This window comes from Peromyscus californicus, unplaced genomic scaffold (genome assembly GCF_007827085.1).
Source record: "Peromyscus californicus insignis strain IS unplaced genomic scaffold, ASM782708v3 Scaffold_19__1_contigs__length_69161282, whole genome shotgun sequence".
In the NCBI taxonomy this organism is placed as follows: domain Eukaryota; kingdom Metazoa; phylum Chordata; class Mammalia; order Rodentia; family Cricetidae; genus Peromyscus; species Peromyscus californicus.
In genome coordinates, this window is record NW_026294491.1 from 60,486,642 (window position 1) to 60,511,690 (window position 25,049).

General features: G+C 53.2%; 3 protein-coding genes across 5 annotated transcripts; 2 read left to right on the forward strand and 1 right to left on the reverse strand.

Annotated features, from left to right (window-relative positions):
• Nucleotides 1-5,198: 5,198 nt before the first annotated feature.
• Nucleotides 5,199-12,957, forward strand: Nfkbie (NFKB inhibitor epsilon). Its single transcript, XM_052745420.1, is given in 7 exon segments — nt 5,199-5,652; nt 5,654-5,814; nt 8,031-8,133; nt 8,789-9,011; nt 9,945-10,033; nt 10,196-10,435; nt 11,775-12,957. Coding segments are annotated over 7 exon segments (1,089 nt in total). The 5' UTR covers nt 5,199-5,445; the 3' UTR covers nt 11,841-12,957.
• A 1,129-nt stretch (nt 12,958-14,086) lies between these two features.
• Nucleotides 14,087-17,927, forward strand: Slc35b2 (solute carrier family 35 member B2). 3 transcript variants are annotated; one of them, XM_052745423.1, is made up of 4 exons: nt 14,087-14,204; nt 14,726-14,919; nt 15,088-15,242; nt 16,516-17,927. In XM_052745423.1, exons 1-4 carry the CDS (start codon nt 14,194-14,196, stop codon nt 17,449-17,451), a joined length of 1,296 nt encoding a protein of 431 aa, XP_052601383.1. In that variant the 5' UTR covers nt 14,087-14,193; the 3' UTR covers nt 17,452-17,927. The 3 variants fall into 3 exon arrangements, with proteins under 3 accessions (XP_052601383.1, XP_052601382.1, XP_052601384.1); XM_052745422.1 differs by lacking the exon at nt 14,726-14,919 and having other exon boundaries at nt 14,090-14,204; XM_052745424.1 differs by lacking the exon at nt 14,087-14,204 and having other exon boundaries at nt 15,092-15,242.
• A 119-nt stretch (nt 17,928-18,046) lies between these two features.
• Nucleotides 18,047-23,896, reverse strand: Hsp90ab1 (heat shock protein 90 alpha family class B member 1). The gene is made up of 12 exons (XM_052745421.1): nt 23,764-23,896; nt 22,305-22,451; nt 21,945-22,151; nt 21,536-21,695; nt 21,228-21,361; nt 20,830-21,138; nt 20,337-20,502; nt 19,949-20,139; nt 19,700-19,847; nt 19,323-19,591; nt 18,506-18,839; nt 18,047-18,401 (listed from the first exon to the last, which is right to left on the reverse strand). Exons 2-12 carry the CDS (start codon nt 22,449-22,451, stop codon nt 18,292-18,294), a joined length of 2,175 nt encoding a protein of 724 aa, XP_052601381.1. The 5' UTR covers nt 23,764-23,896; the 3' UTR covers nt 18,047-18,291.
• Between the last annotated feature and the right edge of the window lie 1,153 nt (nt 23,897-25,049).

The following is a 25,049-nucleotide window of genomic DNA, read 5'->3' on the forward strand; positions in this document are numbered from 1 at the left end:
AAAGGACTACTAGAGGGCAGAGACTGGAGACGCTGGAAGCCCCCGACAAGGGTAGCCCCAGAAAAGCAATGAAGTGTGTCCAGTGCCGTAAGCTAGGGGTCAAGGACACCTGAGTTCTAACTCTTGGTTCTGGCTCTGCGACCTTAGACAAGCACCGTCTCGCTCTGCGCCCCTATTGCCTCCCCACTAGGCTGCCAGGGTGGGCAGGCAAGCTGGGTGACTGCAGGCAGCCAAGCCCTTTGTGCCACCCACCCACCCCCTGCTGTTCTTCCCCGCATTGCCTGGGACACACAAGAGACTGATACTTTCTCAGGCATGCGTGCCTGGGTCCATCCATAAATGAACAAGTACTCGGCACCTACTGTGTGTCATGTTTAGAAATAAAATATAATTTCCTACCCTCAAGAAACACAGTCTAGGCCGGGCAGTGGTGGCGCACGACTATTTAATCCCAGCACTCGGGAGGCAGAGGCAGGCAGATCTCTGTAATTTCAAGGTCAGCTTGGTCCACAGAGCGAGTTCCAGGACTGCCAGGACTTTTACACAGAGAAACTCTGTCTTAATAAACCAAGGGGGCTTTAATCCCAGCACTCGGGAGGCAGAGCCAGGTGGATCTCTGTGAGTTCAAGGCCAGCCTGGACTACCAAGTGAGTTCCAGGAAAGGCGCAAAGCTACACAGGGAAACCCTGTCTCGAGAAAACCAAAAAAAAAATAAAATAAAATAAAAAATAAATAAATAAACCAAGGGGGGAAAAAAAGGAAGCACTCCTAACTGGGAAGACATGCAAAACAATCTTTATAATAAGAGTGTGATGAAGGCCAGGCATGGGCACTCTGTGTGCTCACTGTACCATCACCCTACTGTGACTAGGGTCTTTGACATGCAATAACTGTTCTTCCTTACCCATAGGGAACCACGGCATATGGAGGGCAAGGGGGCGCTTGTGGAGTCACCTGCCCACACCCACAGAATTACTCCTAGAATCCAGATCTTTCTCTGGAGGAGAAAAAAAAAAAAAGTTCATGAAGGGAAGTGACATACATCGGAGGCAAGAGGACCAATACTTTGAGGACAGCCTGGACTACATACCAAAACTCTGTCCAAAAAAGGGGATAGGTTGACCAGGCGGTGGTGGCACACACCTTTAATCCTAGCAGAGGCAGAGGCAGACAGATCTCTGTGAGTTCAAAGGCTGCCTGGTCTACAAAGCGAGTTCTAGGGCAGTCAAGACTGTTACACAGAGAAAATCTGTCTCGAAAACACCAAAAAGAAAGCGGGGTGGAGGGGTGGAGAGGGGGAGTAGTAGGTTGGGGCTGTAGCTCAGGAGTATAACACTTGTCTAATATGTGTGAAGCCCTAGTTTAATCCCCAGTACTGGAGTCCCTTTAGAGCAGGAAGTAGCCTTAAGCAGTTTTGATACCTGGTCTTTGGGGACAGGAAGTCCGCCTCTTCTGGACCAGGAGAGCCACTCTCTGCATCCCTACCCTGCCTCTGTCTCGGTTTTCCTATCCCTCCCTTCCCAAGTGAGGACCGGGCGACTTGCTGGCCCCCTACTGCTTTGAAGTATCAGCCTGAATGACCCTCTTCAGGTCAAAAAGTCTATTCTTTCCCCCAAACAGGATGTAGTCTCCAAAAGGGAGAGCTTCCCATCCACACCCATGACACAAGAGGAATCTCTCTTGGTGGCTCCTTCCAGTGGCTCCCACCCACCTCACAGCCAACTCCAGCTCCTCACTCTGGCTTCAGCCTGTCTCACCATATTCAGACCTCCTGCACAGACACTGGCCTTTCCTAACCTACATGGATTTACCATACTTTGAATTTAGTAATGATCTTCCTGATACCCATCCACTGTCTCTACCTCAGGGGACATTGGAAGAGAGACAGCGTCAACTTTGGTCAACTCCAGAACTCCCAAGAGACCCCCCCCCCCATCTTCTCTGGTCATAGCCAATATCCTTCCCTGGAAGCTCCAGGAAATGGGGGTTGAAAGGAGGGGGGAGTGGAAGGAGCTGACCGCCTGGTCACCATGGAAACTGGGCCTGTTTCTCTGAAGATAAGCCTAGCCCAGTGGATGGAGGTGGAGAGTAGAACCATCCAAAGGGAACCAAGGACACCAGCAGAGAGGGAGGGGCTGAGTGGCCACAACTGGGAGAGGACTGTTCTTAAGGAAAGTCAGAACCTGACCAAACTGTAGCCTGAGTCAAAGGCCAGGGCCATCCTTTCAGATAACACTGCCACTGGGGTGCTTCTCCTCACCCCGGGAGTGACAGAAAGGCTCTGTCAGAGCATTGGCGCTGGGGCTGGGGCTGTGGGTGGCTCGATGCTGCCCTCATGTGGTCAATAAGGGGGTTGGCACATCTGTTAGGGCTCAGGACCAGACAGCGGGTTGGGTTGGAATAGTCATCTTCAAATTGTGAATTAGAAAGGTGGTCCCTGCACTCTCCTGAGTCCTGTGCCCTTGCAGAGTGCGCAGCTTCCACCATCGGTGAGATTTAGATCCTGATAAGAATTTCATTGAAGAAAACGTATAAAACACAGGTTTTTTAAAAACTGTAGCTAGCCGGGCGGTGGTGGCGCACGCCTATAATCCCAGCACTCGGGAGGCAGAGCCAGGCGGATCTCTGTGAGTTCGAGGCCAGCCTGGGCTACCAAGTGAGTCCCAGGAAAGGCGCAAAGCTACACAGAGAAACCCTGTCTCGAAAAACCAAAAAAAAAAAAAAAAAAAACCTGTAGCTAATATAGTTGCTTAAATTTTGAGAATGGGAAAAGAGGTTGAAAACGTTTGCCCCTTATGTGTTGCTGTTTTGATGGACTGGGGTGTTTGTTTTGGGGTATCATTCTAAGGCTCAAACCCAAGGCATTGCATTTACCAGGGAAGCATTCTACGTTTGAGCTACATTCCTAATAGATACCTCAGTTCCTGGGCTGTCCTGACAGGATTCCAATCTGCCTTTGCTTGGCATGTCCTCTCACTAGTCCTCCAGTTGAATGGAGAACAGAGGGTGAGAAGGGGTGCCTCTCGTCTCAATTCTTTCCCCCACCCCATCTCCAGCTCAAACTGAAACATCTCTGTCCCTCTCCCCACTGAGTAAGTAGTTGGCCCGACTGGATGATAAACATTCTAAGTTGTAACTGCCAGAAACTTTAAGAGATCTGTGTATTTTTATTGTATGTGTATGAGTGTTTTGCCTGCACAAGTGTGCGCGTGCTGTGTTCATGCCACGTGCTCATGGAGGTCAGAAGAGGGCATCAGATCAGACATCAGATTGCAGGTGGTTATTAGCCCCCCTGTGGGTGCTGGGAACTGAACCTGGGCCCTTTTCAAGAGCAGCCAGTGTTCTTAACTGCTGGAGCATCTCTCCAGCCCCTGCCAGAAACTTTTAGAAGGCTGGATTTTTTTTTCCTTGTGGTGATGGTGATGGTAATGGGAAAATGATAATGGCTGTTGGTTATTACTGTTACTGTGGTTATTGATCTGTCTCTCGTATTAGAGACTATCGGATGTATAAAAACACCTCCACATATGTTTGCAAATGAGTGAATGGCTGGATGAGTAAGTGAGGTTCCCGAATGGCTCAGTAGCTATCTACCCCAGCTTCCCTTCTCCAGGGCTAGGACTGCAACGAAGCTGCTCCTTGGTTGGTGAGGACCTTCTAAGGGTATTGCTAGCCCAAGGAAAGAGCAGCAGAAAGCTCCAGCTAAGGGCTTACCTGGGTGGGGGGATGCTCTCTCCAACCCAGCTATGTCGAGGAAAAGCAGGACAGGGAGAGAAAGATGTTTCATGACTGGGGCTGGGGTGGAGACCTCAACAGTGTCAGGGACCTCCCCATCCTGGCCCCACTGTGAGGAACTAAACTTCTCTGACTACTGGGGTAGTCAGATACTGTACCCACCAAAGGCGAGTGCACCACCCTGTGAGGAAGAAGAAACCACATGACCACCATGACTTGTTAGACAAGCCTGCCCCAGAAAACCCACTTCTCCAAATCACATCCTCCTGCCAAATCTGTGATCTGGGGAGCTGACACAGGAGACTGTCTATAAAGATTCCCCAGGAAAAAGCTGCTTTCCTAAAGATAATGAAGTGTGCCCCCCCCACCCAGACCTCTGAGCGCTGATAGTATATGATGGAGAGGCAAGAGAAATTGAGAAAAAACAGGCAGAGGGTAGGAAGAAAAGCCTCCCCATCTGACTGGTCTTATGTCCACTTGACAGGCGATAGTTGTGTGAAAGGAGGGAACCTCGATTAAAATGCCTCCAGAAGATCAACTGTAGGGGGGCTGGAGGGATGGCTCAGAGGTTAAGAGCACTGGCTGTTCTTCCAGAGGTCCTGAGTTCAATTCCCAGTAACCACATGGTGGCTCACAAGCATCTGTAATGAGATCTGGTGCCCTCTTCCAGTCTGCAGGGATGCAGGTAGAACACTGTATGCACAATAAATAAATAAACAAATGTTGTTTTTTAAAGATCAACTGTAGGGCATTTTCTTAATTAGTGACTGATGGGGAGGGCCCAGCCCATTCTGGTGGTCCTGGGTTCTATAAGAAAGCAGGTGGAGCAAGCCATGAGAAGCAAGCCGGTAAGCAGCACCCCTGCATGGCCTCTGCATCCACTCCTATCTCCAGGATCCTGCCCTGTTTGAGTTCCTGACCTGACTTTCTTCAATGATGAACAGTGATGTGGAAGTGCAAGCTGAGTAAACCCTTTCCTCCCCAACTTGGTTTTTGATCATGGTGTTTCCTCAGAGCAATAGAAACTCTAAGACACCATCCCACCAACCTATGCAGTCTCCCCACAAAGCAGCGAGTTTGTGCAGAAAACCAAGAAACACACTTTTTAAACGATGAACCTAATGAAATGTGTTCATGAACACATGAAATACACTTTTCAAACGATGAACTCAAGGAAAGGAAGACACAGAACTAAAAGAACAAACGAAAGAATGCGTGGAATTAATGAATGAAATAAAAAGGGGAGGGGAAGAGTGAAATGAATGACGAACGAATGAATGAATGAATGAGTGAATGGGCGAAACAATCAACGCAGGAGTGAGTCAAGACTTGGTAACCAGAGACTCCCAGCCTACGCAAGCAGCAGGGGGATTCCGGAGGGGCGGGGCTCTACCCGGAAGCGCCTTTGAGGGGCGGGGCTGTGGGCGTGGCGGTGGCTGGCCGCCTCTTCTTGGGCCCGGGGGCGGGGCAAGAGAGAAGACTGGACTAGGGACCGTTCAGCTGCCCAAAGCATCCGCTGCGGTGGACCTGGCCGGAGCCCCGGACCTCTCGCGCTTCGTGTCCGTTCCTGGCGCCTGCACAGCGGGTAATGAGACCGCTCGGAGAGGGACTCTGGTTCTGCTAGGCGGACCCGCAAACCCGGAAAAGCGCGCAGCACATCTCAGAGTTAGATCCCGCTGGACCCCGGACGCCCGGGCTGGCGCGGCCGGCATGTCGGATGCGCGGAAGGGGCCGGACGAGGCGGACGACGGCCAGTGCGACTCCGGCATAGAGTCGCTGCGCTCTCTGCGCTCCTTGCCCGAGCCTGCCGCGTCCCCAGGCTCCGGACCATCGCACAGAGGCTGCCCACAGCCCTGGAGCCATCCTCCAGAGACCCACAAGGAACCAGGGGAGAAAGAAGATGCAGATGGAGAGCGGGGCGGACTCCACCTATGCTTCCTCCTCTCTCACTGAGTCCTTGCCCTTGCTGGGGAGACCTGAAGTGGAGGACCCGGCCCCAGACTCACCGCTGCCCCACACGGAGGTATTGAGCCCTCAGCAACTCGAAGCGCTCACATACATCTCTGAGGATGGAGACACGTGAGTAAACTGGATAGGCTGAGAAAAGATGCTCACAGTCAGAGCCTCCCCAGGAGCTGCAACTGGCTGGGCATCCGACCACCATCATCACCTGAGAGGATAGACCCTCAAAGCACCCTCCCTGGAAGGGCCAACCCTCTTCTCCAAACTCCAAACTTAACTCGTAGCCTACTTTTTAAGCTGTAGTCAGGTTCAGCCCAAAAGACCAGACACCATCTCCCTCTTTGGGGAGTGGGCAGAGCTAGCAGGGCCCTTGGAACCTAGAACGCCCAGCTAGAATCTTAAAAATCTACCAGTGACCCACCCCTGGGAAGAGAAATTCCCCACAACCAATTCAGTTTTTGTTTTTCTTCTTGGGAGAGGGGATGTCCCTGTTTGCTCAATATTTGAGATCCCAGTGCCTGACTTCACAACGCCCTATCCCAAGGAACAAAAGACAACACCAGGTTACAGGTGCCATTTGAACCCAGGAAGTTGAGTTAAGGGTGCTCCCAGGTTGCCTGTTTGGAATTGGTTCCAAAAGACTGGTGAGTAGACTGAGAATTCTTGCCCCAACAAACAGGATAGGCAGCTGGCTGCCCCAGCTCACTTCCTCCTCCTCCTCTGAGAAAAGGGAAGTGATGGCTTGGTGTCAGCCTCCCCAACACCCTGCACCTCCTGAGCTCCCCAAATTCTCCTCACTGTCCTGTCTTAATCTCTTCATTTTCCTTTTCCTCCCCTAGGCCCAGCTGGAGTCAGATGTAGCTGGACTGAGGCAATCAAGTGTAGCCAGTATGAGAATGGCCTTAGGTAGAAGAACGTGCTAGCAGAGGGAGTGACTGGGCTTTGGAGATGATAGACAGAGTAGGGGCAGTTGGAGTCCCAGATGAGAGATGCTGGAATGCAGGGGGTACCTGTCCCGACCTGCTTGTTGGAGATGTGGGGGTCTTGGGTGGGTATTGGCAAAGATAGTCTCCACCCAGCGTGTGGGAGAGAGGAGGTTAGGTTTTTGTACTTTGTCCCTGGGTCGCAAACCCTTAGCCCAGAACCTCAGAGTTTGGGGGGCTCCATGCACAACTTCTCCTGTCCTCCTTTGTGAGCCTCTGAGCTCCAGCCTTGACCATCTGGTTAGAGACAGGTGCCGTGTGTTTGCGGAGAAGCATCGGGGACACCCCCCCCCCCCCAGCAGAGCTCTTTCCTCCTTTGGAGGTGGCTGGACTGTGGAAAGTGTGGAAGTGGGAAAGGAAGGGGGAGGAGGGGAGGCTGAGGGGAGAGGGAGGTGGCTGCAGGGAATGTGACCCAGAGAGCAGGCCCTGGCCGAGGGGATTTCCAGAGCGGTTCCTCCCTCCCTCGTCACTCTCTCCTGGCCTTCTCTACCGCCTGCCTACAGCCAGAGCTTGCCCCTCTCCTGCCTGAGTATCCCCCTCCCTAGCCCTAAGACAGGCCTTTAGCCAAGTTGCCCCCAGGCAGCTGTCCAGGTCTAGACCGTTGAACCCTGGCTTTCATTCTTCCCACCTGCTGTGGGGAAACCCCAAGACTGGAACTTCCCATCCCAGATGCCCCAGTTACTCCTGTCATCCCCTCCCCATCAAGCACATTGCCTGCGCTGCACCCAGCTCCCCTCAGAGCTGTACTTAGGAGAGGGTTTCTGACCAGGCCCCCGCTGCGGGCCCGTGCAGGAGGAGGAATGGCCCTTTGACTCATGGGTAGGGCAGCAGATCAAAATGCTGTGCTTGCTCTCTTCCCTCCCTGGGAATGTGTGACCTTGGGGGGAACCCCACATCTGCCTCCTCCTCCTCCTCCTCCTGTACTCCCTGTTGTGGGGAGGTGGGTAACTCAGCCCTGGAAACCCCCTCCGAGTTCCCCCAGCAGCCTTCAGTTTAGCTTTGAGCTGCAGCCGGCCTGGCAAGGCCCTGGGGGCAGAAGGGAGCTGGGTGTGGGCAAGCTGGCCAGGACGGCTGTTACCCCGTCAGCACCCTGCCCACATACCCACCCAGCCAAGGCCCTCCACAGGTCTAGCCATCAGATCTTGCAGGTCTAGCCATCAGATCTTGGTGCTCCCACATCCAGAATCCTGGCTTCCTGTGCCAACCCCTTACTTCCTGGCCCAAACTCTCACTTCCTGCACCGACTTGGTTGTGGGTAGCTAGTTAGAGGTTGATGCATTCATTCTAACCCCAAGCTCCCGGCATACCCTCTCTGGCCAGGGCCCTGACCCTAGCCCTCTCCTGCTCCAGGCTGCTCCACTTGGCAGTGATTCATGAAGCCCCAGCAGTGCTATTCTGTTGCCTGGCTTTCCTGCCCCAGGAAGTCCTGGACATTCAGAACAACCTTTACCAGGTGAGTAGAGAGAAAAAGCTGTGTCCAGATACCTGTCTGTAGCCTGATCACCAAATCCAGCAGCCAAACCAGAGGCCATAGGAAGCCATCTGCCAGACACAGCCAGCAGCTGCATCACGAAGACAGATGAGTGAGATGCGGCGGCTTCTGCCCACGCACAAGGTGCTCGCAGCCTCGTCACCAGCACCTAATTATACAGCATGATAACAGTTGTACTGAAGATCACAGCAGCTTCAGTGGGGGCTGGTGTCTCTGAGGGACAGGCAAAGAAGGCCACATAAAAGTTGACATCTTAATTGAGCCTTAAAGGAGGGAGCAAGTGGTGAGAGACCACCCTGACTGTTCTGTCTTTCCTCTCCTCACCCAAGGCTGCAGACCAGCCCTTGAGGATAACACAGATGTCTCCAGGATAAAGGACTTAGAGCAGGGGGCTCTGTTTCCCTTATCCTGCTACCAGAATTGGAGTCCCAAGCACTTGGGGGAGGATGGGGGATCTTGGGAGTAATTTCATGGAAAATCCAACTCTGGCTTTTACAGCTACTTTCAGAGACGATGCTAGGACTTAAAGATGGTTGTACCCCGTCCCCAAACATGTTCTCAGAGACAGGAGCCTGCTGCAGTGGCCCTGTGACCCTGTGACCCTCTGTGCCTGCAGACAGCACTCCATCTGGCTGTGCACCTGGACCAGCCTGATATCGTCCGGGCGCTGGTGCTGAAGGGAGCCAGCCGAATACTACAGGACCAACACGGTGATACAGCCCTGCATGTAGCCTGCCGGCGCCAGAATCTGGCCTGTGCGTGCTGCCTGCTGAAGGAGCAGCCAGAGCCAGGAAGGGAGCCCTCTCACCCCCTGGACCTCCAGCTGAAGAACTGGCAAGGTGCAAGTAGCCCCAGGGCCTGGGGGGCACCTAGGGGTAGACGGGCCCAAGTGACAGGAAAGGGAGGTGCCTACCCTGCCTGCTGCTCCTCCTCCTGTCTAAGGACACGAGCACTCAATTCAGCCTTACTAAAGGACTGAGGGAATGATTTGTTTGAGAATTTTCCCAGTGCCTGCAGTGTGACGAGCAGACATCTAAATCTTGCCCTAAAGATATTTAATTTAGTAGCAATTAGATGAACAAAGGAACTCCCTTTCTGTGTGCCACACATGGTCATAGGAGCAGAGCCTACATCTGTGAGCAAAACCAAGAAAGAGGAAGACAGATGATAGATCTACAATGTGGGCGTTGTAGAGGAGCAGAGGGAGAGCTGGGAGGTGGCAGGGTTAGGGTGATTTTTTTTTTTTTTGGTAGGGAGGTCAGGGAAGTCCTCAGAGTCAGGAATCTTAGAAGAGAACAGACTTGAAAGTGATAGAGGATGTAAGTTTCAATCTAGGTCTCTATTACATTTAGAAAAAGGAAGGAGGTTCTAGACCAGAAAGGAAATAGCGAAATCAAGTAAAATAAAAGCCCTGGGGCATATAGGAAGAAATGATCCCCAGGTAGAGACGGGGCCTGTGAGGATCCCCAGGCAGGTAAAAGTCTGGTGTTAGTGGGGGTGGGGTATCTATTGGAAGGATGTGTGCATTTGGGGCTGTCACTCGGCAGCCTGATCCTTGAAGCATGAAAGTTTCAATATCATGACTGAAAAAATGGAAACTTTGAGTTCCTTTCCTCTCAGACTTGTGAGGGGGTTTTGGGGAGGTGGTATTTTAACAGTCCTGTGATTAGAGGCACTGAGTAGGCAGAGTCCCATGAGGCTAAAGGGTTGGGTAGTCCCTGGAGAAAAGGACCAGTAGACACCAAACAGCATCTCCACCTACTCCACCTCAGGTCTGGCCTGTCTCCACATCGCCACATTGCAGAGGAACCAATCACTTATAGAACTGCTGCTTCAGAATGGAGCTGACATTGACGCACAGGTGAGGCTACCAGTCAGGGCGCCACCTGGCCCACCACCTGCCCCCATCTGGTCTGACTGCAGGTCCCCTGTTAGTGTTAAACATGTTGACCCCCCATCTCCAGAGCTCAGGCTCAGCATATTACCTCTTAACATTCCAGCTGACTCCCCTGTTCCTCTCCAGGAGGCCACCAGTGGAAAGACTGCCCTGCACCTGGCTGTGGAAACCCAGGAGCGCAGCCTGGTACAGTTCCTGCTCCGGGCTGGTGCCCGGGTAGATGCCCGCATGCTCAATGGGTGCACACCTTTGCACCTGGCAGCTGGCCGGGGCCTCAACAGTATCTCCTCCGCTCTTTGTGAGGCTGGTGCCGACTCCCTGCTGCTGAATGTAGAAGATGAGACACCCCAGGACCTGGCTGAGGATGTAAGACACATACGCTCTGCCTTGCAGGGCCTCCCACCCATAACAGAGTCAGGCTCTTTCCTTAGGCAAAGGACTCCAGCCAGGTAACAGTGCTGGGGTCAGGTAGGGGATGTAGCAGTTGACAGAATACTGGCCTAGCATGTAACAGGCCCTGGGTGCAATGCCCAGCACCACATACAGTGGCATATACCTGCAATTCCAGCACTTGGGGAATGGAGGCGTGGGGGGGGGGGGTCAAATGCTGAAGGTCTTCATCTATATAGCAACTTCAAGGCCAGCCTAAGCTACGTGAGCTCCTACCTCAACCCCTCTCCTCCCTGAAACTGCTAGGGCAGAACAGGACTGTTCTTAACAACTGTGACGTCTTGGGCTGTATTTGCCCCTCAGCCAGTTCTCTAAACTGGTCCGGCCCAAAGAGCCCAAACATGGACTCTCACAGGAGTGAATCGGTGAGCAGCCAGATGGACTACAAAGAGCTATACCTCAGCACCCGTCCGCACTCAACTTCAGCAATGTCCGCAGCACACAAATCTATACCTGCTCCAGGTCTTAGACTGTTTTTTTTTTGGTTTTTTTGCTTTTCAAGACAGGGTTTCTCTGTGTAGCCCTGGCTGGCCTGGAACTGGCTTTGTAGACCAGGCTGGCCTGGAACTCAGAGATCCACCTGCCTCTCCTTCCCAAGTGCTGGGATTAAAGGCATGCACCGACACCACCCAGCAAAACTCACGTTTTCTATACATAAAAAAATATTCAGTGCCTGGTGGTGATGGCACACACCTTTAGTCCCAGCACTGGGGAGACAGAGGCAGGCGGATCTCTGTGAGTTCGAGGCCAGCCTGGTCTATAGAGCGAGATCCAGGACAGGCACTAAAACCACACAGAGAAACCCTGTCTTGAAAAACCAAAGAAAAAAAAAATTCAGCCAGGTATGCTGGCACATGCCTTTCATCCCAGCACTTGAGAGGCAAAGGCAGGTGGAGGTCTGTGAGTTAGAGGCCAGTCTGGTCTACAGAGTGAGTTCCAGGACAGGCACCAAAACTACACGGAGAAATTCTCTCAAAAACAAAGAAACAAACAAAAATATTCAAAATATATAATGCTTGCCCTTCCCCACCCCCCAACAACTCCAGCAAAGGATAGTCCAATGGACTGGGTCAGCTCTAAGCCACTCCTGGCTCTGATATTCTGCATGATTTATTTTAGAGCTTGGCTAAAGCTTTGGACCTCTGCCATGCCCAGGTCACTCACCGTCTGGGAAGTTAGTATTGACAGTTCCTCCCAGTTCCCTGCTGCCCTCTCTCCTGACATTAACTCTGTTTCCCTCCATTATCTTTCTCAGCTCCTCTCTTATTTGCCCTTTGATGATCTGAAAATCTCCGGGAAGCCACTGCTGTGTACTGACTGAAGCCAGGAGGAGGGTTCCACCTCTTCACGCCTGGAAGCTGGAGCCACAGCTGCTGCAGCTGGGGCCCAAGCAACGCGCCCCTCTGCTGAGGCTGGAGCCTGGGGCTAGTGTAGTCCTAAAATGAGAGGAAGGATTGCAAATGAGGAAGAACCACTCTGCAAGGAAGAGCTTCCCAGGTGGTCAGGATGGAGAGTCTTGAAAGACCCTCCAAGCCCCAGGTATCCCAAGTGAAGCCTGCTTGCTCCTGTGGAAGATGGCACAGGCTGAAATTACCAACCATCAGGAAGACAGGGATGAGCAAACAGGACCCTGAGGGGTCTTGCCTAAAACCCCTTTGTGAGTGTGCTTGGGACTGGGGGTTGAACCTAGCACCTACAATTGGTAGGCAAGCTTACTATGATGTAGCTCTATCCCCAACCCTCTCTTTACTTTGAATTTTGTGACAGGGTCTCACGGAGTGGCCTGAGATAGCCTGGAACTCACTCTGTAGCAAGCAGTCCTTGAACTAGGATCCTTCTGTCTCAGCCTCCTGAGTAGCTGCGAATATAGGTTTGGTGGCAGTGAGCCTGGGAAAACACACTTATCTAAAGACTTCATACATAAGGCTCCAAACTGAGCCTTTGGGAGGGATAATTCTGTAACATGACACTAAGAGAGAGACTTTAAAAAAAAAAAAAATGTTTCCCTTCTACAGTTGTATGCGTAGGCAGACCTGACCTGTGATCCTGAAGTCAAGGCAGAGGGAAGGAAACTGGGCCCTGAGCAAGGGGAGCAGAGCCTTGCTGGGTAGGGTAGGAGAACTGAGAGTTCTCAGGCCTGTTTGCTGCCAGCACAGACATATCTCCTTCATGTGGAACTGCCCAGGGATGGAGAGTGAGAAGGAGGAATATGGAGCCGTGTCCCTGAAGAAGCCTGGGGACATGGAGGACAAGAGAACTACAGCTCTACTTTTCTTCCCTTAGATTCCACACACTGAGGGCCCTGCTAGGTCAGGCCCATGACTGCCATGAAGAACAAGAGGAAATAAGCCAACATAGTTTCTGATGCTTAGCGCTTATAAACTCTAAGCAAGTGCATCCTGTGAGTGAGACAGCTATTAAAATTATAAACAACTAAATACATGGTCGTAAGTTTCAAGGGGTGCTGGGAAGGAAAAACTAGCAAGAACGGGGACAGTGGAGTGGGTGGAGAATCATTCTCTGGGTGGCCGAGGGGAAGCTTCAGATGGGTGTTACAGAAATTGGGACATAGAGCCTGGTGGTGGTCACACTCCTTTAATCCCAACACTCTCAGGGCGACAGAGACACACAGATTGCTGTGAGTTCGAGGCCAGCCTGGTCTACCAAGCAAGTTCCAGGACAGCCAAGGCTACACAGAGAAACCCTGTCTTGGGAAGAAAAAAGAGAGGGAGGGAGGGAGGGAGGGAGGGAGAGAGAGAGAGAGACAGAGAGAGAAAGAAAGGAAAGGAAGGAAGGAAAGAAAGAAAAGAAAGAAAGAAAGAAAGAAAGAAAGAAAGAAAGAAAGAAAGAAAGAAAGAAAGAAAGAAAGAAAGAAAGAAAGAAAGAAAGAAAGAAAGAAAGAAAGAAAGAAAGAAAGAGAAAGAAAGAAAGGTGGCGCACGCCTTTAATCCCAGCACTCGGGAGGCAGAGCCAGGCAGATCTCTGTGAGTTCGAGGCCAGCCTGGACTACCAAGTGAGTTCCAGGAAAGGCGCAAAGCTACACAGAGAAACCCTGTCTCTAAAAACCAAAAAAAAAAAGAAAAGAAAAACTGTGACGTAGGATGAGCAAAGAAAGGGACAGCATTAGGGGAAGGCCTCCCATGAGTTTAAGGAACTGCAAACAGGTCAGCAGGGTTCTACAGGGTTGGGCGAGTGAGTGGGCGAGGAGGACGCACGTGGTCGTGCAGAGTCTCGAAGGTCACGGTCACAGGTACTAGGGGGATGATCACTGACCCAGCCGAAAAAGGAAGGAGACATTGTCGGGAAAACTGACCTAAGGGGAAGTGCTTGGGTCTCAGATGCTCAAAAGTCCCGTCCACTAGATGGCAATAGTCGTCCCTGTGTCTGGGATGGCAAGGGTGGATGGCTATGACCAAGCAAGCTGATGAATTGGGAGGGAGTCCCAACCGGGGTTCCCCGCGAGAACCGGGCTGGTCTGCCTCCGGGCCGCGCGGGGGCGCTGTGGCCGGGCGGCCGCGGAGGGGCACCGGCGGGGAGGAGGCGGGAAGAGCGCGGCACTTCCGCTGGCTGGCTGGCTGGCTGGCTGCTGGAGCGGGCGGCGAAGGGAGCGGAGGGAGCGTGCGGCCCGGGGACTCGCATTCCCCGGTCCCCCCTCCGCCCCACGCGGCTGGGCCATGGACGCCAGGTGGGGGGGGCTCGGGCAGCCATGGCCCACGTGACTGAGACCCCGGGGCCACGTGACCGAGACCCCAGGGCTCGGGAGGCGGGGTGGGGTCCTCCAGCTGCAGACCCGCGGAGCGCTGTCAGGAGCCGGTGTGGATGGGGGCGCGGCGTGTGGCCTGTGCTCCCGGGGGGCTTCGGGGACGTCTCCCGGAGGGGATGTGGGACCGTGGCGCTCCGGAGCGGGAAGTGGGGGGGGTGGAGGGGGGGGAGGCGCCCGTGGCCTGAGCTGCCCGCGCGCTGGAGGGAACAGAGGCGACCTATGTGGCTGGGCAGGCGGGGCCGCCCCCGGGAAGGGAGGAGGTTCTGCCTGGCCTGCGTCGGACCCCCCGAGAGAGAGGGAGAGAGAAGCTCTTTGTCCGTCCCGCTGGACTGCAGCGGAGGGGGCGGGGACGCCACTGGGCACTTCCCTGGTACAGTCCCCCTCCGGAGGGCAGAGGGGTTGAAGAGCCGCAACCCTAATCGCTGCTTTGGCTGTCCCAGCAGATGGTGGGCAGTGGTGGTGCTCGCCGCGCTCCCTTCTTTGGGAGCAGGTGGGGAGTCACCCGAAGCCCCTCCGCAGTCCTGGACACAGCTGTGGTTCTTCCGCTTTTTCTTGAATGCTGCTGGCTATGCCAGCTTTATGGTACCTGGCTACCTCCTGGTGCAATATTTAAGACGGAAGAACTACCTGGAGACAGGTAATGTGGTCTAAGGGTGGGGAAATGAGCTAGGTACGGTTGTAGGTGTTGGCGGACATTCAAAGTGGAACGTGACTTGGGAAGGGAGGGGAGCCAGGAGGTCAGAGACGGGGGCTGGCTGGCTGCTCTGGAGAAGGTGTGGAACTTGACTTTGTGTGTCTTCTTCAGGCAGGGGTCTCTGCTTTCCCCTGGTGAAAGCCTGTGTGTTTGGCAATGAGCCCAAGGCCTCTGATGAGATTCCACTGGCTCCCCGGACAGAAGCAGCGGATACTACGCCCTCTTGGCAGGTCCTGAAGCTGGTCTTCTGTGCCTCAGGGCTCCAGGTAAGTAGACAGACTCCCCTTCTCTTCCCAGGTTGGGTACAGGCAGCCAGGGACTTAATGAAACCAGAGTTGTCCTGCCCACACCAAAGGTTTGTTGATTTAGGTATGGTTTATGTCCCTGCAGGATGCAGCCCCACCCTGAAAGTGCTGAAGTATTTTCTTCCTCTTAGCCTTTCTTCCTCCAACACCTGTCCCGACAGTTCACCATACACATATGTAAACATGTCTAGTGTGGAAGACAGCCTGTCTTGTCCATATTTTTTCTTTCTGTGCTCTTTTTCTGCTCTGTGTACTGTGTCTAATATATAATCTCACTGACAAAATTTTGGGGAAAGCCATGCATGGTAGCACAAGCTGTCATCCCAGCTATTCGGAAGCTGAAGTAGAAGGACCAAAAGTTCAAGGCCTGAGCCTGGTGGTAGTGGTGGTGGTGGTGGTGGACGCCTTTAATTCCAGCACTCTGGAGGCAGAGGCAGGAGGATCTCTCTGAGTTGGAGGCCAGCCTAGTCTACTGAGGAAGTCCCAGGACATCCAGAACCACACAGAGAAACCCTGTCTTGAAAGCAAAAAAAGAAAAGAAAAGAGAGAGAGAGAGAGAAGCCTGAAGGCCTACCCGAGCAATTTAGTGTGAGATTCTGTCAAAACCAAGCATTGTGGTGCATTTGTCCCAGCATGTGGGAGGCAGAGCAGGTGGATCTCTGAGCTGGAGACCAGCCTGGTCTACATGTCCAGTTCCAGGATAACTAGGGCTGCATAGTGAAACCCTGTCTCAAAATAATAAATAAATAAAATAATGTGAGAGGGGCTCTGGGCATATAACCCAATAGAGCACTTGTCTACCATGCACAAACCTCAGTCAATCCCCAGGACCACACACAAAAAAGTTTAGGCCGCCATTCCGCCTTTGTGAGTAGGATGCTCTCACAGGCCATAGTTTGGAGTGGATTCCAGCCCACCTTATATATATTTGAACCGAAAGTGGCCAGCCCTCTCTGAGGCTTCCAAACATTCCAATTTATTTTGAATTGGTTCAAAATCAATAAAACTTTATATGGTATGTGGAGCCAGCTCTAATGGACTTGTGCCATGAGATGGACAGGGTCTGGTCCTAAAGCAGGTGGTGAATTAAAGCTTAGGAAAGAAGCCTCTACTACAGAGGAACCAAAAAGGATGGTGACAGTTACATCATATGCAAGCATCCCGAGGAAGAGAGAAAATAGACTTCTACCTTTTCCTTTTCTTGTTCAGTTTCCATTCTCCCCCCACCCCCCAGGTGTCCTATCTGACTTGGGGTGTACTGCAGGAGAGAGTGATGACCGGCAGCTATGGGGCCACAGCCACATCACCAGGAGAGCATTTCACGGACTCACAGTTCCTGGTGCTGATGAACCGTGTGCTGGCACTGATTGTGGCAGGTCTCTACTGTGTCCTGCGCAAGCAACCCCGTCATGGCGCACCCATGTACCGGTACTCTTTTGCCAGTCTGTCAAACGTGCTTAGCAGCTGGTGCCAATATGAAGCGCTTAAGTTCGTCAGCTTCCCTACCCAGGTGCTGGCCAAGGCCTCCAAGGTGATTCCTGTCATGATGATGGGAAAGCTGGTGTCCAGGCGAAGCTATGAACACTGGGAATACCTGACTGCAGGCCTCATCTCCATTGGGGTTAGCATGTTTCTGCTGTCCAGTGGACCAGAACCCCGAAGCTCTCCAGCCACCACGCTCTCAGGCTTGGTCCTACTGGCAGGCTACATCGCTTTTGACAGCTTCACCTCAAACTGGCAGGATGCCCTGTTTGCCTATAAGATGTCCTCAGTGCAGATGATGTTTGGGGTCAATCTGTTCTCCTGTCTCTTCACAGTAGGCTCACTACTGGAGCAGGGCGCCCTACTGGAGGGAGCCCGCTTCATGGGGCGGCACAGTGAGTTTGCACTCCATGCCCTCCTCCTCTCCATCTGCTCTGCCTTCGGTCAGCTCTTCATCTTCTACACCATTGGACAGTTCGGTGCTGCCGTCTTCACCATCATCATGACTCTCCGCCAGGCTATTGCCATCCTTCTCTCCTGCCTCCTCTATGGCCATACTGTCACTGTGGTGGGGGGGCTGGGAGTGGCTGTGGTCTTCACTGCCCTCCTACTTAGAGTCTATGCCCGGGGACGGAAGCAGCGGGGAAAGAAGGCTGTGCCAACTGAGGCCCCAGTGCAGAAGGTATGAGGAGTGGAGTGAAGGACCCTCACTTTTTCTGTAGCTTCTCAGAGGCTCTGGCCCAAGGGCAGCAATTTTCTCAGTATCCAGCAGAGGATTGGAACCCTGGAGGCAGCCTCTTGCCTTAAGAGCCCCACCTACTTTCCTGGAAGTGGCAGTTGTGGGTCTGAGTTACAGTGGTAATCCAGATGGAGCTCCTCCCCCAACCCGAGGTCTTGGTTTTAGCTGGCAGACCTGTGAACCAGCACCAGGCCTTTGCTTTTTTCCCTTTAACACCGAGACTGCCAGACACTGGGCAAGGGCAGCACCGAAGTTTACAGGTCCTAATGCGGTTTCCCTGGGGGGCTAGTGAAAAATGGTGCTGTGCCAAAGGAAACAGAGCCCTGCCCATCCCCCTGGGGCCCTTGTGTTCCTTGCTTAAGTTCTGGTACTTGGGAAATGTCACCTTTTGCTCTTATTTGATTAAACTGCAGCAGTGACTTGGCCATGTGTTCTGGTTGGCTGGAAGGGACTCAAGAGAGGTAGTGTTCAGAGGGCCTACCAAACCAGCCAGGCAAGGCTCACAGCATTTTGAGTGTTACTGTATAAGGAGAACAGGACTGTGTAAAACGGCATCTTCTTTATTTTGCATACTTTTAATTTCAGAACAAAATAAAACAAACAAAAACCACAATACACAATACCCAACCCTGCTATTCTGTGGGAGGGGATTTTCCTGCCTTAAGGCACAAGGACAGGACAAAAGAGATCCTCTAGCATGAGCAGAGAGCCAGGTAGGTCAGGGCTAGTCAAGGCTGCTGGGGGAGCCAAAGGGAAACTATACAGAGGACATGGGCTTCCCAGGGGTCTCTAATCTACTTCTTCCATGCGGGAGGCATCCTCATCACCCTCGAGTGGGGGGATCTCATCAGGAACAGCAGCACTGGGCTCCTCTGCTGTTACCTCGTCTTCATCAATACCTAAGAAAGAAAGACAAGATTTGAACAAGATGGTAGTATTCTGTCTGTCCAAAGGTCCAGCCAGTTCAACAGCTTGCCACCTGTAGCTCATGAGCCCAACTCACCCAGGCCTAGTTTGATCATGCGGTAGATACGGTTGGAGTGGGTTTGGGGATCCTCAAGTGAGAAACCAGAGGAGAGGAGAGCAGTTTCGAACAGCAGCACCACCAGGTCCTTGACAGCCTTGTCGTTTTTGTCTGCCTCCGCCTTCTGCCTCAGGGTCTCCACGATGGGGTGGTCAGGGTTGATCTCGAGGTGCTTTTTGGCCATCATGTAGCCCATTGTAGAGTTGTCTCGAAGGGCCTGGGCCTTCATGATCCGCTCCATGTTGGCTGTCCAGCCATAGGTGCTTGTTACAATGCAGCAGGGCGAAGACACAAGCCTGTTGGAGATTGTCACCTGTGGACAATCAAATACAGTCACAAGATGGAGCCTTGTCTGTCCTGAAACTGCTAGGTAAGATTCTTTGTTTTAATTTAAGAGTGGAAGATGGGGGATGGCTCAGTGGTTAAGAACACTGACTGCTTGCTCTTCCAGAGGAACCCAGGTTAAATTCCCAGCACCCACATGGCAGCTCAGGACTGTCACTCCATTTTCAGAGCATCTGACAGACATACACAGAGGCAAACCACCAGTGCACATGAAATACAAAATAAGAAAGTGGAAGATGACTAAACTCCAGCTACTCTGGAGGCTCAAAGTGGCTTGAGTACAGGAATTCAAGGATAATCTGCAACACAGATTAGACAGTAATCAGTTATGAATATGAAAAAATTCCTACTTCACCGAGAGACCGACAATATTGACGGGGACAGGGCCTGGTTGATGCCACACACCACTAGCATAACATTTCTAGGGGAAAACCTTCCAACACAAACGCACCTTCTCAACCTTCTTATCCAGGATCTCCTTCATGAGCTTGCAGAGATTTTCGAACTTTGCCTTGCTCTCCTCCATTTTCTTCTTCTCTTCCTCATCCTCTGGCAGCTCCAGGCCTTCCTTAGTCACAGAGACCAGGCTCTTCCCATCGAACTCCTTGAGCTGCTGCACGCAGTACTCGTCGATAGGCTCCGTCATGTACACCACCTCAAAGCCCCGCTTCCGCACACGCTCCACAAAGGCAGAGTTGGCCACCTGCTCTTTGCTCTCACCTATACGTTTATTAAATGTGATTCAGTGACCAACAGGCCTTCATACTGCCACTTGTCCCCAGTTTCCCACACCCACGGGCAGCTTTGATGACTGAAGCACCAACATACCAGTGATATAGTAGATGGACTTCTGTGTCTCCTTCATGCGAGACACATACTCTGACAGGGAAGTCATCTCATCTCCAGACTGAGAGGTGTGATAGCGGAGCAGCTCAGAGAGGCGCCGACGGTTTGTGGAGTCTTCATGGATTCCAAGCTGTTAAGGGCAGGGAAAGAAAAGTCCAATTATGAGCTGGAAAAAAATACTGCCCTAAACACAAAAAAGTAACCAGGAGAGGAAACTCTTGCTCATCTTACTTTTAGATTCTTGGAGAAGGCCTCATAAAATTTCTTGTAGTTCTCTTTGTCTTCAGCCAACTCAGAGAAGAGCTCAAGGCACTTCTTCACAATGTTTTTTCGGATGACTTTCAGGATCTTGCTCTGCTGGAGCATTTCTCGGGAGATGTTCAGGGGCAGGTCCTCAGAGTCAACCACACCACGGATAAAGTCTACCGTCAACCAGAGCAGAACACAAGGAAGAGCCAGATCAGACCTGGTTTGGTTATCAGATTTAAACATCCCAGCCAAGTGAAGGTTTGGGAAGCCAAGGACTATAATTATCAGGGTTAAAGACAGTCCCAGCTATATGCTGAAGATCTATTAAGAGTTTGTACTACATAATAACCTAAGCTCAGGAGATACTCACTGAGGTACTCAGGTATCAGCTCATCACAGCTGTCCATGATGAACACACGACGCACATACAGTTTGATGTTGTTCTTCTTCTTCTTGTTCTCAAAAAGGTCAAAGGGAGCTCGCCGTGGAATGAAGAGCAATGCTCTGAATTCCAACTGACCTTCTACAGAGAAGTGCTGAAAAAAACCAGTAGTACATTTCAGGACAAGATGGCCTCAAGTCCCAGGATCAGACATCTAACAATGAAACCATGCACACTCCTGAAACCAGCCCAAATACCAAGTAAACCTAGAATACTAGTAGCAGTAAGTATCTCTCCAATCAGAACCATGGCGGTCAAGGCCACCCCCCAGATCCCCACCAGAAGGGTAAAGTGAAAGAAACCACTGCCAAGCACAGGCCTGAGTAGTTCCCAGTGACAGCCATGAGGTTCCATGGCTTCAGTTCTTCTGTACCAACCAGTTGAGCAAGTTGCTGGGCACTATCCTATGCATACCACTCACCTTGACTGCCAAGTGGTCCTCCCAATCATTGGTGAGGCTCTTATAGAATTCCCCATATTCCTCTTGAGTGATGTCATCAGGGTTCCTGGTCCAAATGGGCTTAGTCTTATTCAGCTCCTCCTGATCGATGTACTTCTCCTTGATCTTCTTCGTTTTCTTCTTCTTATCTTTGCCACCGTCATCCTCCTCATCTGATCCCACGTCTTCAATCTTAGGCTTCTCCTCATCATCCTTATCTTCCTCCTCTTTCTCACCCTTCTCTTCCTCTGCCTCATCATCACTGATCTCCTTCTCTCGTTCCTTCTCCAACTAAATCAGCAAATTGAATAATGAGTTGTCAAGAACTCAGTACCAGCCAAGCCCACAGCCTGCTCAAGGACTGTCAATCCCATACTCACGTAGAGGGTGATGGGATAGCCTATGAACTGTGAGTGTTTCTTCACCACTTCCTTGACCCTCCTCTCCTCTAAGTATTCTGTCTGGTCTTCTTTGAGATGAAGGATCACTTTGGTACCCCGGCCAATGGGCTCACCTATGAAAGTGAACCATAATAAATTGTAAAAACTACAACAAAAATACTCAATTTTTTCTGTGTAGCCCTGGCTGTCTGTACTAGAACCCAAGAGATCCACCTGCCTCTGCCTCCCAAGTGCTGGAATTAAAGGAACCTATAATGACCGAGACTTCTGACAGACAGCTCACTCACCATGGTCTGCACGGACTGTGAAGGATCCACCAGCGGATGACTCCCAGGCATACTGCTCGTCATCATTGTGCTTTGTGATCACCACCACTTTCTCTGCCACTAGATAGGCAGAGTAGAATCCAACACCAAACTGCCCAATCATGGAGATGTCCGCACCAGCCTGCCAAAGGGGTTTCAAAGTTGAGAGGGAAGCAAAATGGTTCTTTCTGCACAAGTAAAAGTGCTTGCTGATCAAGTATACCAATGAAGTTCAATCCCCGTGGCCTAGTGGTCAAAATCATCCTCTGACCTCCACATGTACTTATTTTTAAACCTACCACATACACCAGTGAAAGGGGCTTTGAAAAATTAACTAGTCAAAAGCAATAATGAATGGAGAATGTTGTGGACTGGATGACAGGCCACACACCTGCAGCGCCTCCATGAATGCCTTTGTGCCAGACTTAGCAATGGTTCCCAAGTTATTTATGAGATCAGCCTTGGTCATGCCGATGCCTGTGTCCACCAAAGTCAGTGTTCGCTCTTGAGGGTTGGGGATGATGTCAATTTTCAGCTCTTTACCACTGTCCAACTTGGAAGGGTCTGTCAGGCTCTCATAGCGAATTTTGTCCAAGGCCTGTAAATAAATATACACAGCCACCATTATTCCATTTATCCAAACAGTCTCCTCCCTTTAAACTGTGGCAGACTTGGGCATCAGCTGCTGGATTCTTCCTCTCAATCACTCCCACTACACTCTATAAAGCTTTAAATACACCAGAATACTCACATCAGAAGCATTAGAGATCAACTCTCGGAGGAAAATTTCCTTGTTGGAATAGAAAGTATTGATGATGAGGGACATGAGTTGAGCGATTTCTGCCTGAAAGGCAAAGGTCTCCACCTCTTCCTCTCCATGGTGCACTTCCTCAGGCATCTAAGATCGAAAAGATCACATATCACCAAGGACCATGATTGGCTGCAGTTTAAAATCCAGTTCAAACTGCTTTAAACTGGGTAGTATCCATTCCCACGGGATGAGAACTGCCATTTTTAAAAAGACCTTGAAGGTACAGTGAGAAGGCAAATCCAGAGTGGAAAAAAACCCAAATGGTTCTTCAAGCCAACGCCAAGTCAGACTTTCTCAACGGCATGCTACAGCTAAACCATCAGGTTCTCAATCTCAACACCTGCCGACGCACCGTGTTAAAATTCCAGAATGGAAATTCGTTAACCACATTAAGAACCCCAGGCAACCCCTGTGCGTGTAGAAAGAGGAAATCCCTTAACTACATACACCACTCTGGGCGAAGAAACTTAACAGAGGCAGCAGCTATTTCTCCGTGCTGCTCCCCGTGGATGTATCTGTGCTGTTCCCTCCCAGCAGGGCAAGAGAACCCGAGGCTGCAGTCATGGAGCCGCTCAAAGGGCAATTAAATCAGGACAAAGAGGTAAAGCTCCACCACCACTGCGCAGCCTTGCACAGGACTCAACAGATGTAAAATGGTGGCCCAAAGCCGTCCCGCGACCCTCGTCACTGCCGGACATGCGTCGGCAGGAGCCCCAAGGGGAGGGGGCGCCACCGTAGCCCTCCCACTGCCCCAGCATCCGGGCACTGGGGCGGGGCACCAGAAGCTTCCAGAACAATCTGAGCTCCCGGGGAGGGGAGGAGAAGGGGAGGGACCTATGAATCCTCCCGTGCCAGCCCCCTCCCCGTTCCTCCTCCTCCTCCTCCACCCGGCGAGCAGGGAAAGATCTAGAAAGGGAAGGCGCAGTGGATTCAAGCGTCCCTGCCCACCCGGGGACCCCTCCCCACAGCCAAGCACGTTGGGAAAGGCGTCCGGGGGACTGGGGGTGGCCAGGCCAATCTCGCCCGGCCGTGCTGAGTCACGCAGGGGAACCCGCCACCGCGCGGACCCTGCGGACCCTGCAGCCGCGCCCGGAAGTGGAGGGCAAACATGGCAGCGTCCCGGGTCGGCGGCTAGCACGTGGGGCTCCCTACCACCTGGCTGGACCGCGCCCCCGCCTCCCGCGCTGGGGATCCACCCGGGGGCCCCCAGGAGCCTCGCCGCGCAAGCCCGCGGGGGCCAAACGCAGACAGTTCGAGGCTCTCCGGGCCCCGTCATCTCACAGGCCGCCCGGCCCGGCAGGAGCCTGGAGGACAGCCGCGAACCGGGGAAGCGGCTCGGGCAGGAGCCTCGGGCAGGAGCCTCGGGCAGGAGCCGCAGGGCGGGAGGCCGCGGCCTTACCTTGACGGAAAAGCCAAGCGGTAGCACAGAGCACGGTGGGCACGGAGCGCGTCCGACTCGCACGCCAAGCCTAGGCTGCGCGGGGGTGACTCAAGAGAGCTCGCAGACGCCCCCGGCCGCCCTATATAAGGCGAAGCACAGCCCGGGCTCCTCCCTGGGATCCCTCCGCCTCGGGGGCGTGGCCAGCAGCCGCGCACCTGCCGCCGCCCGCCCACCCTGACGTCATGGCAGCAGATCGGGGAGGGGGCGGGGAGGAGCGGGGCCTGGGCGCCGAGTCACGGCCCGGTCTGGACCCGGCCCCCCGAGGTGAGGGCCGGGGAGCACGCCTATGCTACGCGTGGTGCATCCGCGGGCGGACATCCCACGGATCCCCCAGGAACCCCAGAGGCCGGCGCCTCCACTCCCACAGTCCCGTCCTCAGGGAACCCTTGCCAGAGCACGGGGACGGCGCACTCGGCTGCCATTCCCAGACCCGATCTCCCTAGTGTTCGCCACAAATCGCACATCGAGAGGACAGGACCACGAGAAGCCCGTGGTCCGACACGAGGGAGCCCCGGATCCCCACCCTCCAGACCCGCGAGCAGGGGCAGGCGGGGGAGCCGCTCCTCCGGGGGGAGGGGCGCGGGCCCGGGCGGGCAGGGACTCTTTGGCGGCTCGCGGCGGAAGGAGCGGCGGCGGCGGTACTGCGATTTCTTCCAGCAGTTTCTAGGGCTGTCTGGGCGGTCTCAGCCCCTCCCCCCGAGGCCCCACCTCCCCCGCTGCGGCGGGGGCAGCAGCTCGGCCAGTCGCTCCCCAGTGCCGGCGTCTTGTTGCCGAGGTGTCTTTCCTCCAGCCCCGCAACTGTGGGCTGCGGTTAGAGGCCCCTCTGCGCGTGGCCCTGAGAGGCCCGCCACTTCGCTGTGGGGTGTGGAGCGCGGGGTGGGGTGCGGAGCCCCGAGGGAGGGATGGCTGACCCGGATCAGGGCACGGGATCCGCGGGGGTGAGTGACTGCGGACACCTTTGTGTGCACAGACAGGGAACCGGACGCTGCTGGGTGGAACAGTCCCCACCGCTCAGCCCCCGAGCCATGCGCCCTCCTCCCTTTGAGAGCACAGCAAGCTGTTTCTCAAGCTGGTTTCGTTTTTTCTAGCCCTCCTCCCTACTGCAGCTCTCTGGGCCTAGGGAGAAGGTCCCCATCTTTTCGGATTAGCGGGAGCTCTAGGCAGCTGCATGAAGATGATGATGCTGGTCATTGGCCCAGTTCCAGGTGCCAGAACCGAGCTGCGCTAGTACCTCCGCCCTGCCT